The sequence below is a fragment of the Cottoperca gobio genome, unplaced genomic scaffold, assembly GCF_900634415.1.
Source record: "Cottoperca gobio unplaced genomic scaffold, fCotGob3.1 fCotGob3_124arrow_ctg1, whole genome shotgun sequence".
In the NCBI taxonomy this organism is placed as follows: Eukaryota; Metazoa; Chordata; class Actinopteri; order Perciformes; family Bovichtidae; genus Cottoperca; species Cottoperca gobio.
In genome coordinates this window covers 176,322-197,075 of record NW_021166794.1, presented here as the reverse complement: position 1 = coordinate 197,075, position 20,754 = coordinate 176,322, and the positions used below count along the sequence as shown (strand labels likewise).

At 40.9% G+C, this 20,754-nt stretch overlaps 2 protein-coding genes and 1 non-coding gene across 8 annotated transcripts in view; 2 read left to right on the top strand and 1 right to left on the bottom strand.

Moving 5' to 3' along the window:
• Positions 1-390: 390 nt before the first annotated feature.
• On the bottom strand, positions 391-554 carry LOC115004535 (U1 spliceosomal RNA). The gene has a single exon (XR_003831841.1). It is a non-coding gene; the product is annotated as a U1 spliceosomal RNA (small nuclear RNA).
• Positions 555-8,698: 8,144 nt separating this feature from the next.
• On the top strand, positions 8,699-10,427 carry LOC115004520 (lithostathine-1-beta-like). The gene is made up of 3 exons (XM_029426164.1): positions 8,699-8,819; positions 9,393-9,612; positions 10,075-10,427. Exons 1-3 carry the CDS (start codon positions 8,703-8,705, stop codon positions 10,425-10,427), a joined length of 690 nt encoding a protein of 229 aa, XP_029282024.1. The 5' UTR covers positions 8,699-8,702.
• Positions 10,428-16,765: 6,338 nt separating this feature from the next.
• Positions 16,766-20,754, top strand: part of LOC115004526 (ras-related protein Rab-7L1-like) — a 4,059-nt gene continuing 70 nt past the window's right edge. The window contains exons 1-6 of one of the 6 annotated variants that reach the window (XM_029426176.1): positions 16,766-16,876; positions 17,104-17,230; positions 18,540-18,611; positions 18,681-18,862; positions 19,895-20,016; positions 20,550-20,754. The exon at positions 20,550-20,754 is cut by the window's right edge and continues 70 nt beyond it. In XM_029426176.1, coding sequence (XP_029282036.1) covers positions 17,113-17,230; positions 18,540-18,611; positions 18,681-18,862; positions 19,895-20,016; positions 20,550-20,664 — 609 coding nt within the window. In that variant the 5' untranslated portion in view covers positions 16,766-16,876; positions 17,104-17,112 and the 3' untranslated portion in view covers positions 20,665-20,754. Of the gene's footprint in view, positions 16,877-17,103; positions 17,231-17,868; positions 18,863-19,894; positions 20,017-20,549 lie in introns of those variants that run through there. The other 5 variants (XM_029426171.1, XM_029426173.1, XM_029426172.1 and 2 more) reach the window with 5 other exon arrangements.

Here is a 20,754-nt window from a genome sequence, read left to right as displayed (position 1 = left end):
GTCTCGCTCACCTGTCTGTCTCTCTGTCTAGGTGGGGAACCACATTGACATCCTGTCTAAGAAGTGGGTTGCTCAGGATGCGGGTATCAGAGCGGGGGTCGACTGCTACTCTGAGTATCTGGTGAAAGGGGCCATCATGCTACAGGACGAGGAGCTGCTCAGCATGTTCCTGGGTATCGCTCACAGCCCTCTCAAAAAGTGAAACACTGTCAAAGCGAACCCATTTTAGCCATGGTGGGGAAACATTAGAGTGTGACACATCAAAGGCTCTCTGCTAGTGTGAAGGAGAATCAGACTCCCTTTTTTTTAGGTCGGGTCAGTGACTTGAACCAGCAACCCTACAGCTCACAGTCCAAGCCCCTACTGACTGAGCCACTGCCGCAGAGATATAAGGGGAGAGCGCGAACGCAGTCCCCCACTACCACAAATTATGCAGTCGAGATTCCCACATTTGGGGAATTCGCAGGGGTCAGCACAACCGGAGTGCAATGGCTGAGCCTCGCCCTGGGTGAACCACCTTCTTGATCATGGTAGCTCCCCTGCCAGGTAAGTATGTAATAATGTATTAATTAATAGTATGTATTATCATTAATATTAATTGATAATAGTAATAAAACCTGATATATATATCTATATATCTATATATATATATATATATATCTATATATCTATATATATATATATATATATATATATATATATATATATATATATACATATATATAATTAATATTACAGGATTCCTTCAACCTGCCTTGCCTGTTTCCCGACCCTCCGCCCGGCCCCGACTTACCCCTTGCCTGCTACCTATTGGTTGGTCCTTGTGGATTATTATCATCCCGCTGTGGATCAGTGTACTCGGCTATAACCTGCTCCTGACTACTAATGAAGGTCATTACCAATTGGTTTCCTGTGTGCTGCACTTGGGTCCACCATCGACTTGTTGTGACACAATTTCCTGCATTGAGTACCTTTACTTTTGATATTGATTGATTGATTGTTAGTACATTTTCCTGATTATTAATACAAAATATTATTTAAGTAACACTTTTTATGCAGGACCTTTAGGATCTAATGTAGTATTTTTAAAGTGTGGTTGGATTTTTTTTTTTACTGTAGTTTATATTAGCAAATGATCAGGTACCATGTACAAAAAAAGAGATGTATTGTTGCCACGTTTAGCTAACAGCTCATTTCTATTGAAGAATGGGAATACTTCCTCCTCCATTGGCCTTTCTAACTTTATGCAAACACAGAATGATTTGAATGTTATAACTGACTCCTAAGAGGAACTTACATGTGCTGACTGAAAAACTCTACATGCCATTATTTATATAACTAGACTTGTATTAGACCCTTGTTACCTCTGCACGTCCTACCACCTGCCCTCTGCACCCTATCCCCTCTCACCTTCTCCAGTCTCTCTCTCCTGCCCTCTTTCCTTTTCTCACCCTTCTTATCAACACTTCCTTAACAACTGGTTGCTTTCCAAACAATGTTAAAGAGGCAAGAGTGAACCCTCTGCTAAAGAAACCCACACAAACGTATTCGACGAATGCCCAACGAATGCATAACATATTTCTAGCGTATTGGGCCTGTCACACAGTTCCGTATACGAAATATCGTCAATACGCTGGTGCACATCTATATAGGGTAGGGATAAGTTGGGCATAAGTAGTATTCGTTGAGAGCACGCTGTGTTACGCTGGGGTACATTGTTGAACGCTGAGGCCGTACAACATTTTTGAGCATGTTTAAAATTTTCGGACGTACCCAATGTGTGCTTCATAGGTTATGCAGACGTTACACATAAGTTCAGGTACGTTAGACATACGTGAATACGTACGTGAAATACGTTAGAGGTACATTAGTCGTAAGTTGACGGTGAACCCTACAGCCAACGAGTGGATAACCTATTCGTAACCTGTGCTGAACCTATGTCTGATGTATCTGCAGCGAGTCTCGACTTATTCATACGTATTAAACCTATGTTAAACTTATGCCTGACAACGGAATAACTTATTAAACGTGTTTCTACAGTACAGCTAGTGTTCAGCTAGCGTTTTGGGAGCTTATTGGGGTTTGAGTAAATATAGGGTCCCTGTTAGTAGCTCATCCTCACTTCTTCACAGCACGTCTTGATGAACACGTCAACCCAGCATCAGAGAGCATGGAGGATGCTGAGAGGCTGCGACAAAAGTACAAACTAGCCGTTCTCCAGCATCAGCATGATGCGAACCAAATGGCACTTTTCCAGCTCCGTGCCAATAGGACAGGGGTCGGGAACATATGGCTCGCGAGCCATATATGGCTCTTTCGATAACGCAATATGGCTCGCAGACAATTTTGAGCTGACATTTAACATGATTAATAAGTAATAAATAATTATATTGTGTCATTTTAAAGTAAAACATGTATCAGCGGATTTGTTTTTAGTTCTCCCCTCTCTTTCCTCCGCCCTATCTCTGGCTGTAGGTGAAGGTGTGTTCACACGTGTGTGTGTGTAGGGGGCGGAGCCCCGCCCGTCGCGAAACCGAGCAGAGGAGAAACTGCACAAAGCAAGCAGTAGACCGGGGGGGTGGTCAAACTCAATCACAGAGAGGGCCATGTGAAGTAAATTAATCCTGATTGTATTAATCCACTCTGGAAAGACTATCATATGTATTTGTCTACCTCAATCAATATATATTTCTGCACTACGAATATGTTTCTGCGCAATTATGTATTTTCTGCACTGAATGTAATACAAACATAATAGGGGCACTTCCCCTTTAAGAGAACAGGTCAACAAACCATTAATTCCTGACTGCTGACGGAGGAGCGTGTTGGCACCAACTGGGACCAATGAGGAGAAGGTCAACGCCTTCACCATCTATGTAGCCACATGTTTTACAAGTCTTTGTACACTGGAGCGGAGCCGTGAGACAGCAACATGGGGGTCTTTGAGCCATGCAGTCTGTGGAAACGGCGATGCGAATTGTGTCCTCAGCTGAGAGTATTTTCTATGTTTGACTTATCACGTTAATAAATATATCGATTGAACTAGAGGATTGCTGTTTTGATTCAACATTCAAGCTCCGAGTTCTTCTACTTTTCCCACCATTAGCCAACATTAAAAACTGGGACTACGTCGAGGGCCAAACACGGTCCACATGTATTGAACAGGATACACATATTGGATAAAATGCAAAAAGATATGGAACATATTTAAGTCAACTGCAAACGGATTGCTGAGCAGTTCAATTTAAATTTCTGAGCTGCAAAGTCGGCAAAGTCTCTCAGTCGATCAGCAGAATGCTGTCGGGAACACAGCGGGGGAGATGTTTGTCAGTGTTTGGAAACACGTAGTGACCAAAGTTTCCTGCTGCACCAGTCTCCCACAGGCAGCTCGGCATCACACATGTCCCTGATCACACGGCCCTGAAGCTGCAGGTTTAACAGTGAGATGCTTCATTATGTCGCACAAACAGTCCAGCTCACATCGTCCCAGAGATCTGTGGTGCGTTTCCCTTTGCTTTCCAAAAACTTTCATTCCATTCACATATTTAGATACTTCCTCGAATGGTTGTGCCATGCATTGATTTAATTACCAAAACCGGCGGGACAGTTATGACAGACATATGATATTTTCTCGCGGGCCGGATATAATTGCCTTGAGTTTGACACCCGTGCAGTAAACACTGAAACATGCTCATAAATGAGATAAATAACGTAAGCATTTAGTTTATTTAATAAAAGAGCACGTGTTCAATGAAACACTGATACTGCTATTAGTACTCGGAGACGTGTTACATTAAAAAATGCACACATAAAGTTGCATTCAAATGTATTAAATATATGGCTCTCAAGGAAATACATTAAAAAAATATTTGGCTTTTATGGCTCTCCCAGCCAGAAAGGTTCCCGACCCCTGCAATAGGAGAAGGAGGAGAAGAGGGCAACAGAGGAGGATCTGGAACAGACCATGGGAGGCAGCATCAACACCAGCAGCAGCAGGTGCAGAAGCTGAGGAGTGTCTGGAAGAGGATGGTGATGGTGATGCAGAGGAAGGTGGAGATGGTGGCTTGGTCTTCTTGCCCTTTCTTCTACCTCAAGTTACACTGCCAACTCTCTAATCAACCATGTGCCCCCAAGAACATTACGATCATCCACTACTGGTTTATTAAATGTTCCCAGAAACATCAAAAAGAAAATTGGGGATGCAGCCTTTTGCAATTATGCACCAAAGCTATGGAACACTTTACCTGCAGACATTAGGGAGGCAAGCTCACTCAATATCTTCAAAAGTAAACTAAAAACATATCGTTTTACTTTAGCCTTTTAACAGTGATATTTTATATCTCTTTACTTTAGCCTTTTAATGGTGAATTATTACTGGTTTAACATTGAATGTGTAAAGGTAACTGAGATAAATTTCATTTTAAAAACTTGAGATCAGATAGATTGTTTGACCACGGGAAAAAGAGGAAGTTTCTCTGATAAATGTGTTTACATGTTCTTTACACAATTAGTGGAAAAGTGAAAGATTAAAGAATGTATTGGAGAAAAAGTGGCTTTAACCGATAGGTTTCATAAAACTTAACAAACAGGGGTTTGTTTATGAAGCAGGCTTGCCAAAAGAATCTGGACTCACAGAGACGTCTGTGTTTTATACGTTAAAAGGTCAATAAAGAGGTTGACACTGTAAACGTAAATACAAAGACTACAAGGAATGGGTAGCAAAGGGAGTAAACCAGTTGAAGGGCCACAAGGGCCCATTGTAGATCTCATACTTTCACAATATGGCCCTGATAGTTTAAAACATTTACAAGAATGGTGTGCCAATGTTATTTTATACTATTTTAATTCTGCGATTTTATCTGCTATTTTATACCATTTTAATTCTGGCTATTTAATTTCTGCTATTTTATACTATTTTAATTCTGCTATTTTTATAATGGTACTTCACACTCATTTACATCAACACTGTGATTATTGTACTGTAAATGCTCTTATTCTGTCTAATCTTGTACTAATTGTTGTGTTTTTGCGGTGAAGCACTTTGGGCTGCAATTCTTGTATGAAAGGTGCTATACAAATAAAGATTATTATTATTATTATTATCATTATTATTATTACCTCGGCCTTTGGGTGCTTTCCCAGCAACCTCTCCCTTCTTCTTGGTCTTCTTGGGCAGCATGTTGACTACGCTAGGAATACGTCGTTGAATACGCTCTGATACGTTTTGTATAAGTAAGTGATGCGCTATCAATAGGTTAGATATACACTCTGTATTCGGTATACGTATAACAATTCGTTATGTAAACGTTATGTATGCGTCAGCTACAACACCGATGTGGACTTTTTTGATCCGATCCGATGAAAGGTTGGACGTATTTTGACTGAGCTAATTTTCAAATACGCCAGCATACGCCTTTAAGGCCTCGACAACCATTGTATAATGGAGTTTAAGAGCTTAGAGTCTAACCACCCTAAAAGGAACTTCACACTGCTAGATCAGCCTCCCTCTCTTCTGTTGTCATCCTTCTGGACCTTTCTGCTGCGTTTGACACAGTGAACCACCAGATCTTCCTCTACACCCTCCAAGAACTAAGAGTGTCAGGCTCTGCTCTCTCCCTGCTCGAATGCTACCTAAAGGACCGAACCTACAGGGTAACATGGAGAGGGTTCTCTGTCGGACCCTTGGAACCTTTTTCCTATCAAGGGCCATTTCATTTTTTACAACATCCTTCAAGGGCCGTACTAATTATTGAACTCATAACCTCTGCAAAGAAATTAAGACGCAGCCCATTAATTTCACCTTTCTTTATGCTATGCAAAAAAGTATCTTTTTTATCAGAAATAAGAAATGCTTTATTAGTCTCACAACGGGAAAATGTTTCTTGTCACAGCAAAAAAACATATGAAGTAAAAAGGCAGTACACAATAATTAAATAGAATAAAAAATAATATAAGTACCAAGTTGATATAAATAAAGTGAATATTGCACATGGCAGTGATAATTGCACAGCAGTGGAGGAACAGTCTGTTCTTGGTGTGGGGGTCTACCTCTCTATCTGTCCATGTTTGTATGTTCCGCTCTGCAGAGAGCTGCGTGTTGGGCCAAACTCCGCCGAAGAGCGTTAACTTTATCCAAACACTCGTCCTTTCAGCTCGTGCAATTTGGCATGTTTCGTGCTGTCATGACGCTCGAGATTATTTTTCATCACTACAAGCATATCCGCACATACTAGGCACACTGGCCTTTTACTTCCACAAAGAAAGAAATAAATAAAAGTGCGACATTCTGCATCCACCTTTCTCTGTTTTTACACTCGCCATGTTGCGTTCGCTACGGCCCGGAGGCCTGGAGGTTCCCCACCCCTGCTCTAAAGCCACCGGTAGGTTTACATTTGTGGTTCAGTGTGAAATATCTTCAGAACTATAAGAGCAATTGTCAGGACATTTACTACAGATGTTTAAGCTCCCAAGAGGAGGCATTTTAAGACCTTTGTTGATCCTCTGACTTTTCCTCTAGCTCAGGGGTCTTCAACGTTTTACGGGCCAAGGACCACCAAACTGGTGTAGCATGGTGCAGGAACCCCCTACGTATATATTATACACAAGAGGCTTGAGGAGGTCTGTGCAAAGGGGGGGGGGGGGGGGGGGTTAGGGTTAGAGTTAGTTAGTTCACCCCTCTCCTTTCCTCCACTCTGTCTCTGACTGTAGGTGTGTGTCGCCGCCCTTCGTGAAGTAAAGTGGAGGAGGGAATGTGAATGCAAAGCAAATAAAACAAAATTGCCCCCTGTTGAAGACCCCTGCTCTAGCTCCACCATGAGGTCAATGTTTTAGCTCTTTATTGAAACATCTTGACCAACTTTTGGATGTGAAACCTGCTGCACACATTCATCGTCCACAGAGGATGAACTGTGATATTTTTAATCTTTTATCCAATTGTGTTGATTTATGATCAAATACCTTCAAAACTAACGACATTACCATCAGCCTCAGCTGTACTTTGTGTTTAGTGCTAATAAACAAATGTTAGAATGCTAATTGTGAACAAGGTGAACACTAAACCTGCTTATTATCAGCGTGTGAGCATTTAGCCCAAGTTCAACCTTGCAGAGCTGCTATCCTGACTGTAGACTCTTAGGGCCCTCTCTATCTTACACCACACAAAGCGGCCGATAGCGCAGCACAACTGTCACTGCTGGTTTCAGACGACACAATTTGTCATTTTCAAGCCCAACGACCACGTTCTGTAAGAAGCAAATGTATTTGCATCCGTCATTGCGCCCATGGGCCTTAAAAATAGATGTTGTGAGGTGCATTGTTGGACCATTTGCATGAAGTCAAATGATGCTGCCGTACTGTAAGCCTTGTATGTCTCACACAATACACTCTTTCAACAGCCGCAACACACATCAAATGAACAGAGAGCAAACAACGATGGACGTAGTTCTTCTGCTCATCATGGCTGCACCAGGCAAGTGTTTTATACGTGTTTATATTATTTTATTACAGTACATTGAGACATCATTGTGGCAACAGAACTCTTATCTGAACACTATTGTGATGCACTTCAGTTATATTATAATTAATGTGCAGACGAACACTGATCTTGAATCCGTCTGAAAGATGCAGGATCCACAGCTCTCCATTATCCTTTAAACTAAACGAGGGATAAATCAATTAAAATGTACACAGGTACCATTTATACCTGCACTAGTGAACAACAGTGAACCACCTCATTCTATTTGTATTTGTTCTAAAGGCAGGAGCCCTCAGGCACATTGGCCCCTGGTAGATCTGCCCTGATGCTAGATCTGGGCTTTCACCCATATCTGAAGATAACTTACTCAGTGGTAGAAAAGTACTCGGATCCTTTACTTTAGTAAAATAACCAACACAACAATGTAAAACCTCAACGGGCCTCTTTTGTCTCAAAGGAGCAGCTTAACTCCCTCCGGAGGTCTGAGCTCCTCCAGACACCCGACAAACTCATTTCAGACGCTTGTATCCACGAAAACCTGTTTGATGTACATTTTGTCCTGTGAGAATTGTTTTAAGACAGGCTTGACGTACCTGAATGTACTTAATGTATCAGCAGTAAAAGTAGTCATTGAGCAGTAACATGTCTCCAGTGACTGATATCTGATTCTATGTGACATCATTAGATTGTTAATGCTGATCAATGTTAGAGCAGCGTTACTGTTGGAGCTGCTCCAGATGGAGTTTTAACTACTTTGTGTACACTTGGCTAGTTTAGTCCAGTGGTTCCCAACCTGAGGGTCAGGCCCCTCCAGAGGGTCACCTGGTAGATCTGAGGCGTTGTGAGATGATTCATATAAGAAGAGGAGAAACTAAGTTTAATACAGAATGATTAACTGTATTTTAAGATTACTATCATTTGTTTTAAGGTAAAATCTTAAAAATATTTCCGTGTAAAATGTTCTGTAGTAGAAGTATGAAGCAGCATAACACAGAAATACTACTAAATACTAAACAATTCTGCTGGTATGTAAAGTACTAGAGTAAAATGTAAATGTTAAACTCCACACTGAGTTACAATGACACGTCTGAATACACTGAAATGTGATGTTACAAAGTCAAGTTACAGCCTAAATCTAATCAATGTGCATGTGTGTGTCACTACAGGGCTGTGTGCTGTCTCATCACATGCTGAACGTCAGTTCCATTTTATTTATGATCTGAAGACCATGACTGAAGCACAAAGTTACTGCAGAGAGAAATACACGGACCTGGTCACTGTACACAACATGGAGGATGTGAACACCCTGAACAACATGATGGATTTAAGCAGAATGAAAGACCCTGTGAGTTCTCTTTTCTATCTCTTTCATTTCAAAGTCCTTTTTAATAATTATGTTGGTGACAGGTGGTCTGAAAGGTTCAAATCTGACCCGACATAGTAACTAATAACTAAACTGTATCGCAGTAAAAAGTACACAATGTCTCTAAAATGTAGTCGAGTAGAAGTATAAAGTGTTTTAGTATAAAACTCCCTCATTGTGTTTCACCAGACAGTGTTTCCCTTTTGAGCTGCAGTGGACGTTATCCTTCATCACTTACATTAAAGTGCTTCACAAGAGCGTCTCTTATAGTCCAGTATGAAGAGGAGGAATGATGAACATGTTTCTATCTTATATGACACCTGAATATTGTTTTAAGACATAAAGAATGTGAACCTGATCTTTAAGAGCTTTCAAATTGAAACTGTTTTGAAAGTTGAGCCAAAGGAATCATGAAATCCTGTAATAAAGTCGTAGAGGATCAGACTGATGGGCAGTATCAAGACTGTGAATGCAAAGTTTATGTAAATATGTTGCATTGAACAAAAGCTAGAGCAGGATCTAATTCTTTATATCACAATGAAATATTGCTTTCAGCACATCTGGATAGGTCTTTACGATGACCTGGACAGCTGGAGGTGGTCACTGTCAGACAGAAGTTTCTACAGACCCGGAGAGACAGAGTTCAGACTGTGGGCTCCTGGACAACCAAACAACTATTTAGGGAAAGAACACTGCACAATGATTGATCATCTGGGACAATGGAGGGACGTGAGTTGTGAAGAATCTCATCCGGCAATCTGCTTAGATGTCAGAGGTGAGAATACTAACTTGTGAAGTTTCTCTTCTCTTTTCTTTCTCTTCATTTATTTTATTTTATTTTGAGCCTATATAGTATCAGTCAATCAGTTCATACAGTTTAGTTCAATTCAAAGTCCTTTACAGGCGACTGAGAAGCAAATAATAAGTAAACATATGGCAGCAAAGGTATTCTCTACCTGCTAGCATTGCTGCCTGTCGCTCCTCTTTTCTTTGTTTAATTATTAATATATTTATATTCATGTGGAGAGACTGATAAGAAATACTCAATAACATTTATTAAGATGATGTCTTACATTTTAATGTTTACAAATGAATGACTTCATTGATGTGATTTCTTATATATCAGTGATTTAAAGATCATATATTATATATTATAAAGGCACCACAGATGTGTTACTGATGGCAGGCTGTATGTTATGGTGCCTCTACACAGAACTTCACTGTCGTCCATTTTCAGGACCGAATGTGACATTTGTCTTCATCAACATCCCGATGACATGGACTGAGGCCCAGAGCTACTGCAGAGCAAACTACACAGACCTGGCCAGTGTGAGGAACATGGCAGAGAACCAGAAGATACAGGATCTGGTACCTGCTGGGGGCACAGCCTGGATCGGACTTTCCAGAGACTCCTGGAAGTGGTCGGATGGAAGTGACTCCACATTTAGGTTCTGGATGGCTGGACAGCCTGACAACTATGGGTACAATCAGGCTTGTGTGGCTGCACGATTCAACTCCTTTGGACAATGGGTGGACATTCCCTGTGAGAGGAAGCAAGCCTTCATCTGCTACAGTCCACGTGAGTGGTAACCCATGATTCAAATAGTATTTAGATTAAACTTCACTTTAACATCAAATGTCCTGAATGATAATATAACAAACAACACAAAATATCTAATTCTGGATGATAAAGTTGAACTCTAATGATGTTGATCATATGCAGATGATCACTTTGACTTAATGCTGAAAATACCACATTTTCTCTGTCACTGTTTAAACACATGAAATCCAGAGGAATGTCAGAATTATATGGAAAAACTGAGTCTGCTGAAAAAAGAACCAACAATAAATGTTGTGACTGATGAAGTTTGTTTGTGTCTTCAGTTCCAAAGCAAGAGTTGAAATTGTTCAAACTGAAGGTGAAGACAAGCTCCTCTGCGGATCTGGACGACCCTGCTGTGCTGGAGAACATGTTGCTGACGGTAAATCATCTTTTATACTTTTATGAAGAAACAGAACAACCAGATGAATCTTTAAAGCAAATTCAAATGAGATAAAACTTTATTGCTCTCCAGAGGGGGAATTCACATTACAGCAGTACAAGAGACAGAAGAGGTAGGAAACACATGAAGAGATATTTAAACATATTAAACTCTGCAAAATAAGAACATTCAGTAAATGACATTGAAAAGCTGTTTCCATTATACATTACAACACTTTGTCCAAATACAGGACAGGACTTCAGCAGAGCGCTGCTCAAATAACAATCAGTCATACATATGCAGGATGTTGAGGAGGATGAGGAGGAGGATGATGAAGAGGATGAGGATGATGATGAGGATGATGAAGAGGATGATGAGGAGGATGAGGATGATGAGGATGAGGATGAGGATGATGATGAGGATGATGAAGAGGATGATGAGGAGGATGAGGATGATGAGGATGAGGATGAGGATGATGATGATGGTGATGATGAGGATGATGATGATGAAGAAGAGGATGATGATGAGGATGAGGATGAGGATGATGATGATGGTGATGATGATGATGATGAAGAGGATGAGGATGAGGATGAGGATGAGGATGATTATGATGATGATGATGAGGATGAGGATGATGATGATGGTGATGATGAGGATGCTGCTGAGCCGACGAGCTGCTGCTGCGCTGCGGCTGCGGCTGCTTCTGCTGGTGCTGCTGCGGCTGCTGCTGCTGCCGCCGCGGATGCTGCGGCTGCGGCTCGGCTGCTGCTGCTGGTGCTTTGCTGCTGCGGCTGCGGCGGGGCTGCTGCTCTGCTGCGCTTCTGCTGGCTGCTGCTGCGGCTGCGGCTGCTGCTGGTGCTGCTGTTGCTGCTGCTGCTGCCGCCGCGGCTGCTGCTGCTGCTGCTGCTGCTGCTGCTAATCTGCTGCTGCTGCTGCTGCTGGTGCTGCTGCTTGCTGCTGCGTGCGGCTGCTGGTGCTGCTGTTGCTGCTGTTTGCTGTTTGCTGCTGCTGCCGCGGCTGGGCTGCTGCTGCTTCTGCGTGCGGTGCTGCTGCTGGTGCTGGTGGTGCTGGTGCTGGTGCTGGTGCTGGTGCTGCTGCTGCTGCTGCCTGCCGCTCTGCCGCGGCTGCTGCCCCGTGCCGCGGCTGCTGCTGCGGCTGCTGCGGCTGCGGCTGCTGCTCCGGCTGCGGCGCCTGCGCTGTGCTGGTGCTGTTGCTGCTGCCGCTGCTGCTGCTGCGTGCGGCTGCTGGTGGTGTTGCTGCTGCCGCTGCTGCTGCTCGTGCGGCTGGTGCTGTGCTGTGCTGTTGCTGCTTCCGCGGCTGGTGCTGCTGCTGCTGCTGCTGCTGCTGCTGCTGCTGCTTCTGCTGCTGCTGCTGCGCTGCTGGTGCTGTTGCTGCTGTTGCTGCTGCTGCTGCTCCGGCTGCTTCTGCTGCTGCTGGATGAGTGATGAGCGATGAGGATGTGATGGTGATGATGATGAGATGAGTGATGATGATGATGGATGATGGATTGTGATGTAGATGATGACTGATTGATGATGATGACTGATGTGATGATGATGCTGATGTGATGATGAGTGAGGATGATGGTGATCGTGATGATGTGATGATGATGATGATCAGGATGATGATGATGATGATGATGATGATGATGATGATGATGATGATGATGATGATGGTGATGATGATGATGATGATGATGATGATGATGATGATGATCAGGATGGATGGGTGATGATGATGATGATGATGATTGATGATGATGATGATTGATGATGATGATGATCGATGATGATGATGAGGATGATGGTGATGTTGATGATGTGATGATGATGATGATCAGGATGATGATGATGATGATGATGATGATGATGATGATGATGATGATGATGATGATGATGATGATGATCAGATGATATGATGATGATGCTGATGATGGTGATGATTGATGTTGATGATGATGATGATCAGGATGATGATGATGATGATGATGATGATGATGATGATGATGATGGTGATGATCAGGATGATGATGATGATGATGATGATGATGATGATGATGATGATGATGATGAGGAGGAGTTTTGTATCTCAGATCAAACAGAAGCTGAAGGGATTGGATGAGAACATCCAAGTGAACTGGAAGAAGCAGCCTGATGGAAAAGTCTTCTACAAGGAGAAGAAGACGAAGGAGGAGGAGAAGACGAAGGAGGAGGAGAAGACGAAGGATGAGCTTTAATGTGGAATCTGTCTGTTTTTCTTTCTTTCCTCTAAGTCGTCATGTAACGGCTCAGAATAGAGCTGAACAATCAGCTGATTAGTCGATTAGTCACAACTATTCTGATTTGATGCTTTTCTTTGTTATATATGGTCATGAACTTCATGTCTGTGTTCTTTAGACTGTTGCATTTATCTGCTTGACCTGTGGGATATAATGACAGGCATCTTTACTATGTTCTGACATTTTATATGATTAGATTAAATACAATATGATAAGAAACTATAAGATAAAATAAGATTTCACTGAAGGCAACTCCAGTGGAAAAATCACCAATAAAAAAGATGACGTTGTGAAGAATCTTTAAAATCTATTTACATGAGAAAGATAAATATTTCTTAATTTGAGAGTAATATTGCATCACAAATGTGTTGTTGTCTCGCTGTTATGTCTCAGAATATCTTAAAATGAGTTTACAGAAAGATAATTACATGTATGCTGATTTGAATTCCTCTTCTTAGTCTCTGGGGCTTTATAACAGGCAGTTTCACTATTTTCTGACACTTTAAAAAATAAAAATAAAAATATATATATATATATATATATAATTAATAGATAAGATAATAAGGTAAGAATAAAAAAATGACCTTTAATGTTGTGAAGAAGCTTTAAAATCTATTTTAATGAGAATTAAATGTTTTCAAATTATATACATAAAAACTAATTGTATGTATTATTCTTATGCTGTCACTTTGTTAGAGATGCAAACATTTGACTTTTTGATCATGAACTAAATATCTTTTGGTTTTGAAAGTGTCTTTGGGGGAAATGTCATAATGAAATAAAAACTATATCCAATAAAGTAATGTTATTGAGTTTGAATGATTTCTTAAATTATTTCACATATTGTTGTTTCATTTATTTATTTCATTCACATGATTATTTATTTCTTGATCTTTTTTAATGTTGAAAACTTTCCACAATAGCTTCAATATACCAGAATGCAGTGGCGGGTCGTGCATTTCACACCTAGGCCTTCAGTGATGTCCTACACAGTCCTACCTGAATTATTCCCCCTCTTAATACCATCATTATGACGCCATGGCTCTAGAAACTATACATTTAGACAGAAACGCAGTATAACCGGGCGTTGCATCACCCTAACAACAGAGTTATATTAATATTTACGAAACATTTAGTTGTAAATAGCATTCCCAGCAGTACAATGTGCAGTGCCTCTCGGAGGCTGTGAGCCGGGGGTACCGCTCGTAGTTAATGATTTGAAAGTGGCGGACAAACCCTTTTCCCAGCTGTGATAGGCTCGCTAGTGTCGGGGTTGGCCGTTCTCTTCTCACGATGTCTATCTTTTCTTGAAAAGTTCGTCTTGAAAATGGCGTTGTAATGATATCTGCGACCACATCGATCTCTTCTCCTCCTTCAGCCATTGTGGGTTAAAAATCTACACAAATTAGCTCATTCAAAGTTTGCTAGCTCTGCCTCTCAATAGTGCGTATCCAATCAAAAGACGTGGACATGCTGACGTTATCGTACGCCTGCTAGCTGGCCCCAGTGTCCCCAACTCGACATCTGATTGGTTAACGCCACAGTTTTGTCTCCGTTCACTTTAAGCTACAGGCGCCCGCACTGTTGCTTCTGAAGGCCTCAGGGCAGATCTCTTGGACCCTGGCAACACATCATGGCTGAAATATGATTGGATAAAAACTCTAACATAAAGGCCAGACCTCCAAATCTCCATCTGAGGCTGGAAGCAGCGCAACCAAGAGGAAAGCTATGAAATGAAGAGAATAGACTATGGGGAATAATTTAATACATATTTGTGGAAAAATATATAAAAATGAAATGTATATTCTGATGATGTTTAGGCCAGCGGGCCGTCAAGGAGTTTTATTGTGCCATGTACATGTACATATCCTAAATCTGAAAATATATATATATATATATATATTTTTTGGAAAGCTTAGAATCTCGTCTATTTAGATATTGAGATGAAAATCACAACAGCGGTACAATCAGCTCCTCAAACTAGTACACTCAAAATCTAAATCATAACTTTGAGCCCACTTACCTATAAAGCCTCATAAATATCCTCTTTTCAGCAATATTTTGAAAAAGATGCTCCTAAGGCATTGCCAGAGGTCCACACGTTCGTTTCCAGTAAAAAGATATCCACCGTGAACATCTTCACATCGATAAAAGTCCATGAACAGCTGTTGCAATCAGTGAAATCAGCTGATCGATATTTACATTGTGTGATCATAAACAGTTATAACTTAATATCTCATCGCGGTTCAGACACTTCCTGGTTGTAGTGCGGTCTCTTAGCGTTAGATTGACACATATAGACAATGAACGCATGTAATGTTCGTTACATGCGTCACTTCCCATGGTTTGTTTTTACAAAATAAAATGTATTTTCAAAATTATATTTATTATTTATTGTTCAGAAGAAAATACAAAAAAAACATAAAAATATTAGTAAAAAATGTGTTTATACTTCACTTACTCTATGTGATTACTACTAACAGGGAATATGGGTATATAATAGTTATTTATAAATGAATAAAAATAATATTGTATTAATAAATATTATAATACACAGTTTGTGTACGCCTGGTGTTACTCTTAGAAAAATATGTCTAATAAATTAATTGGAAGTTTTACTTCATAACACTTGGTGCTATGTTTTTATTGTGTTTTCCAGTCCATACCTACCAGCTATACCCATCTTCAGGCATCTTTTTCAACAACAAACTTGAGGTTCGTGCGACGGGGGGGGTGCTGTCTGCTGTCTGAGGTTTGTGTGATGGGGGGGTGGGGTGTGCTGGTGCATAGTTCTCTCCTCTCCTTTCCTCCGCTCTGTCTCTGACTGTAGGTGTGTACGCTCGTGTGTGTGGTCTGGTGGTACACCTTCCAAATTGAGTTCAATACCAGGCTGCCACCATTGTGCCCCTGAGCAAGGTACTTAATCCTGAGTTGCTCCAGGGAGACTGTCCCTGTAGTTAGTTCACTAAATGACCTGTAATGTAATGTAATGACTTCCATTTGAGCCAATGTCCAGTCTGTCATGAGCCCTCTCCCTGCCTGGTAACACCACTAATTGTTTTCAATTATGTGCCACTCTGCTCCCTGCTCTCTCTACTCTCTCTGTCTGATTACCTCCACCTGTCTCTGCTCCACCCTCGTTAACTTACCAGCTGCACTGCATTTACCACTCATCATGCCCTGTATAGAAAGCCCTGTTTTTCAGTCCACACTTGTCAGATCATCTGCAAGCCTGCATCGGAATCCTGCCTGCCTGCCTGCCTGCCTGCCTGCCTGCCTGCCTGCCTGCCTGCCTGCCTGCCTGCCTGCCTGCCTGCCTGCCTGCCTGCCTGCCTGCCTGCCTGCCTGCCTTCCTTCCTTCCTTCCTTCCTTCCTTCCTTCAACTCTGATATCCCTGAACTGTACTACTGCCGTGCCTCATTCGGTCCTGTTGTGTGTGTGTTTCAATAAATCCTTGATCTCGAAATTGCGCTCCTGGGTCCTCGTCTGTCTGTCCTGACACAGTCATTGTCATGTAATGTCATATTTAAAACCTTGAAACGTAAGAGAACAATGGGAGAGAGAAACTGCACAGATTCATCAACTGTTTCCTGTTGAATGAAGGCGTGATTTATGACACTGATCTATTTATGGCAACCAGAAACCAAAACTAGTAGATGTGTGTGCTTTGCTACACGGAGAGAAAGACAGTCACCGTGGTAAGGAAAACCTGTTTTACGTATAGAGTTGGCACAGTATTGAGAAACAGAGCTATCTTCAAAATCCTTTTGGGTTCAGAGGTAAGGAAGTTTATATTTGAAGTGGATACATTTAGTTCTTAAAGACTTAAAGGTAGTTAAAATGTTTAGGATCAACCAATGTAAAGATAGGCGGCTCAGGTAGAGCAAAGTCCAGGTGGGTTATGGGAGAGTATTTGTTTAGTTACAGAAAAACACTTTTGTCTCATAAATCTTGTTTCCTTTCATGTTTCTGAACTCTGAGCCGTTTCCATAATATTGTCTGACAGAACAGAGCGATGAACGAGCACTTGTTTAAAATACTGGTTATTGGTGATGGAGAAGTTGGGAAATCCTCCTTTTTGCATCGTTACGTCAACGGACAGTTCAACAAGACGTACAAGATGACAATGGGAGGTATGGCTGCTTTTTTTTTTTTTTAATCAGTGTTCTGTATTAAATGTGAGCGTACAGGATGTTAATCTGAGTTTGGATTGTGTGTGTGTGTGTGTGTGTGTGAATATGAAAACTGTCACTATTTTATTTATAGTTCCTGAAAAACCTGATAATGGCAATTTGACCTCAGGCTTTATTCAAAAAGTCCACAGTAAATATTTGAAGAGAGCTCAAATATAATATAAAATATATAATAAAATGTGTGCCAAAGAATAGATATAATCAGAGGAAAGACAATTATAATACATTCAATGAATATATAAAACGTATTGCCATACAATAAATGGAATATTCACATTTCGTATTAAACAACTAGTTGCCGATATCACTTATATTGGCAACAAGTCTCATGAAAAGACCAAAACAACATTGTGTTGGTTCTTTTCTTAATACTTTCTGACTTCCCTACTCTTAGTCCCAAGCCAAATATCGGCATGTTAGCATTGTCATTGTGAGCGTGATAGCACGCTAACATTAGCATCTACAGCGGTGCTTTGAGCTACAGCCACACAGAGTCCCTGGCATGGCTGTAAACTCTTGATCTTGTTTAAAAAGGTCTCTGTGATTTCCTAAGAAACAGCTGGACACTAGCTATTAGTAAATGTTACTCAAACAGGAGTAAATGGCAGATCGATTGGGAGCTATTTTTACCCGCTAATGTAACATATATATTTGGTGCTTTGGTGATTTATAGCTCGATCTCGATGGAAAATATGTTTTTGGTCTTTTCCAAACTGGCTTCAGCAGACAGCGATAGACAGATGGCTCATCGAATCACCTGCCAAGTATTTTGTCAAAGTTCCCGCCCTTTTCCAAACTGTTGTCAATGACGGCTTCGCAGATACCCTCCACAGCAACAGCCTGTTCACCCTGCTGCCGTCGGGCAAGCGATACAGAACACTACAGAGCTGCTTCTTTCCTCAGGCTCCACACTTCACCATAAAGAATCATTTGTTTTGTCCTTCTAATGAAGCATTAAGGGACTATAACTGCATTTGGTTGCGCAACCCCGTGTTCTACAGTTCCACAGTGTATTCTCCTGTCACAACATGAACTGTTTCTCCAAGGAGAGTTTGGTTAAACCTTTCTCTTAGAATAAAAGTCTGGAATTTAAAGTAAATGTGGGGGAACTTCCATTTATTTTCTCCTATTTTGAGCAATATGTATAAAAGCCAGATTTCTGTCTTCACTTCTGTTTCAGTTGTGTCACTTCTCACTTATTTCACTTCACTTCCTCTTTCTTTAACATGTATTTTCTGTATTCCTCTAGTGGATTATTCTTTGAAGCTGCTGTACTGGTCGGATAAAGAAAAAGTCAGACTGCATCTGTGGGACATCGCCGGTACGAAACATTTTTCAGTAGATAGATGGATGGCTGGACGACATAATGAACGTTGTGTCTTCCCTACAGGCCAAGAACGTTTCATTTCCATGAACAGGATCTATTATAAGGGTGCGCTGGGCTGTGTTGTGATGTTTGACGTCACCAACCCAACCAGCTTCCGTAGTTGTCGCCATTGGAAACAGGACCTTGACAACAAGGCCATGCTGCCCAATGGAGACTCCATCCCCTGCATCCTGCTGGCCAACAAGGTGATCCAGTGCATTTAAATAATGTATCATGAAACCCTTCTGGTGCAGTATTAGTAAATGAGCAATGTACTGTTGCTTGTATTAACATTTATAAAGAAGGGTGAGATTGGTATGGTTTTAAAGGCCGATTTGTTTTGTCACTTAGTTTAATTTAAATATATTCATAGAAATACTATTTCCATGAGATATTTCCTAAAATACAACCTTTTTATTATTTTGTTTTTTATTGTTTAGCAGGGAAAATAATATACATAATTTTAGTAAAATACAGTAACAAAAATATATTCTTAAAAGCCCAATGTGTAGTATTTACGGGGCTCTATTATGAGAAATATAATATAATATTCATAACAATGTTTTCATTTATGTATAAACACCTGAAACTAAGAATGGTTGGGTTTGTGTTACCTTAGTGTTACCCCTTCATATCCACATAGTGGTACCTGGTAATTCTTTCGTACCACTAGAATGAGGTTCCAAGCCAGCTGGGCCGATATTAAAAGGTGACACTGTCCCTTTAACTAACAAGGAGATGATTAAATACAAAAAGAAAGAAAGAAAGAAAATTTCCTGCAGTGTAATGTATGGCATATCTGTTTTCCAGCACAAATTAAGCTGTAACAGTAGTAACAATATTACTAATATATATACATTATTTAATTGTATCCATGTGACAATATGTCTATGCATACAACTCATTTTTTATTTAAATTAAATAGATAATAGTCCGATTTCAAAGATTTCAAAGATTCAAATCTGCCGGTAATTGATGACTACGTTTTGCAGTGACCTCTGAGGTTTTTAAGTGATTTGTATTGACAGTATTGTATAGATCAATACCGCAATAAATACAGGTCAAACTATTTCATATCAGTCCTATCACAGATGGACAACCCTGGATGGGACACACCTGATCCTTAATAAACCAGAGCAAACCTCAATACCTTAATTCAACCCCCAAGATCCTGAACCACTCACTTTACAACAACAAAATGTCTCTCTGCGTCTCGTTCTCTGTCTGTCTCTCTGCAGTGCGACCTAGCTCAGCGGGCTGTGACCACAGACAGCATTAAAAGGTTCAGTGAGGCCAACGGCTTCGTTACGTGGATGGAGATTTCGGTCAAAGAGAACATGAACGTCGGAGAGGCTATGAGGTAACTCAAGAAGTACAGAGTTCAGATGATGCAGTGTGACTTAAAGTTTTCTTCAAGGGTTCTTTGTAAGAATAAGGGTTCTATTAAGAACCTTTTTCATCCAAAGAACCTTTTTTAGAAAGGATATTATGGCAGACACATCCCGTATTTGTCAGATTTCGTCTTTTTCTGCTTCATCTAAAGTCTGGACAGATGACAGACGGGTGTACAATGACAGACATGAGGAGGTGGGGGTGGTAGCCTTCATCTACACAGTAACATACAGTGTCCTGCAAAAAGCATCAAAAATAGGCAGGAAATATGGATTTGAATTTATGTGGGCATTTTAGTTTCATCTAGAGGGATTTTCAATGAGAGGACCAGCAGCATACAAACAAAAAGACAAGTGATGTCGGACTTCTAAGCATCCTGTACTCCAGTTAAAGTGCAGCTTGACATGTTTTGGAAGGTTGTCAGTGTTTCTCAGCACTAAACTAAAGTGGATAAACAGATACATAACTCTGAAATTAAAATTTACAGCTGTTGTGTTTCAGGAGATTGGTGCAAGAGATTATGTCGGTTGAGTCCAGTCTGGATGGGCTCCAACACGAACCTCAAAACGTCGTTCATCCTCAACTGTACTCAGAGAGAGGAGCAGGCTGCTGCTGAAACACAAGCGGAGGGACACGCAAACACAGGACCTGCTCATTTCTTTATATCAGGGGTGGGGAACCTCCGGCCTCCGGGCCGTATACGGAA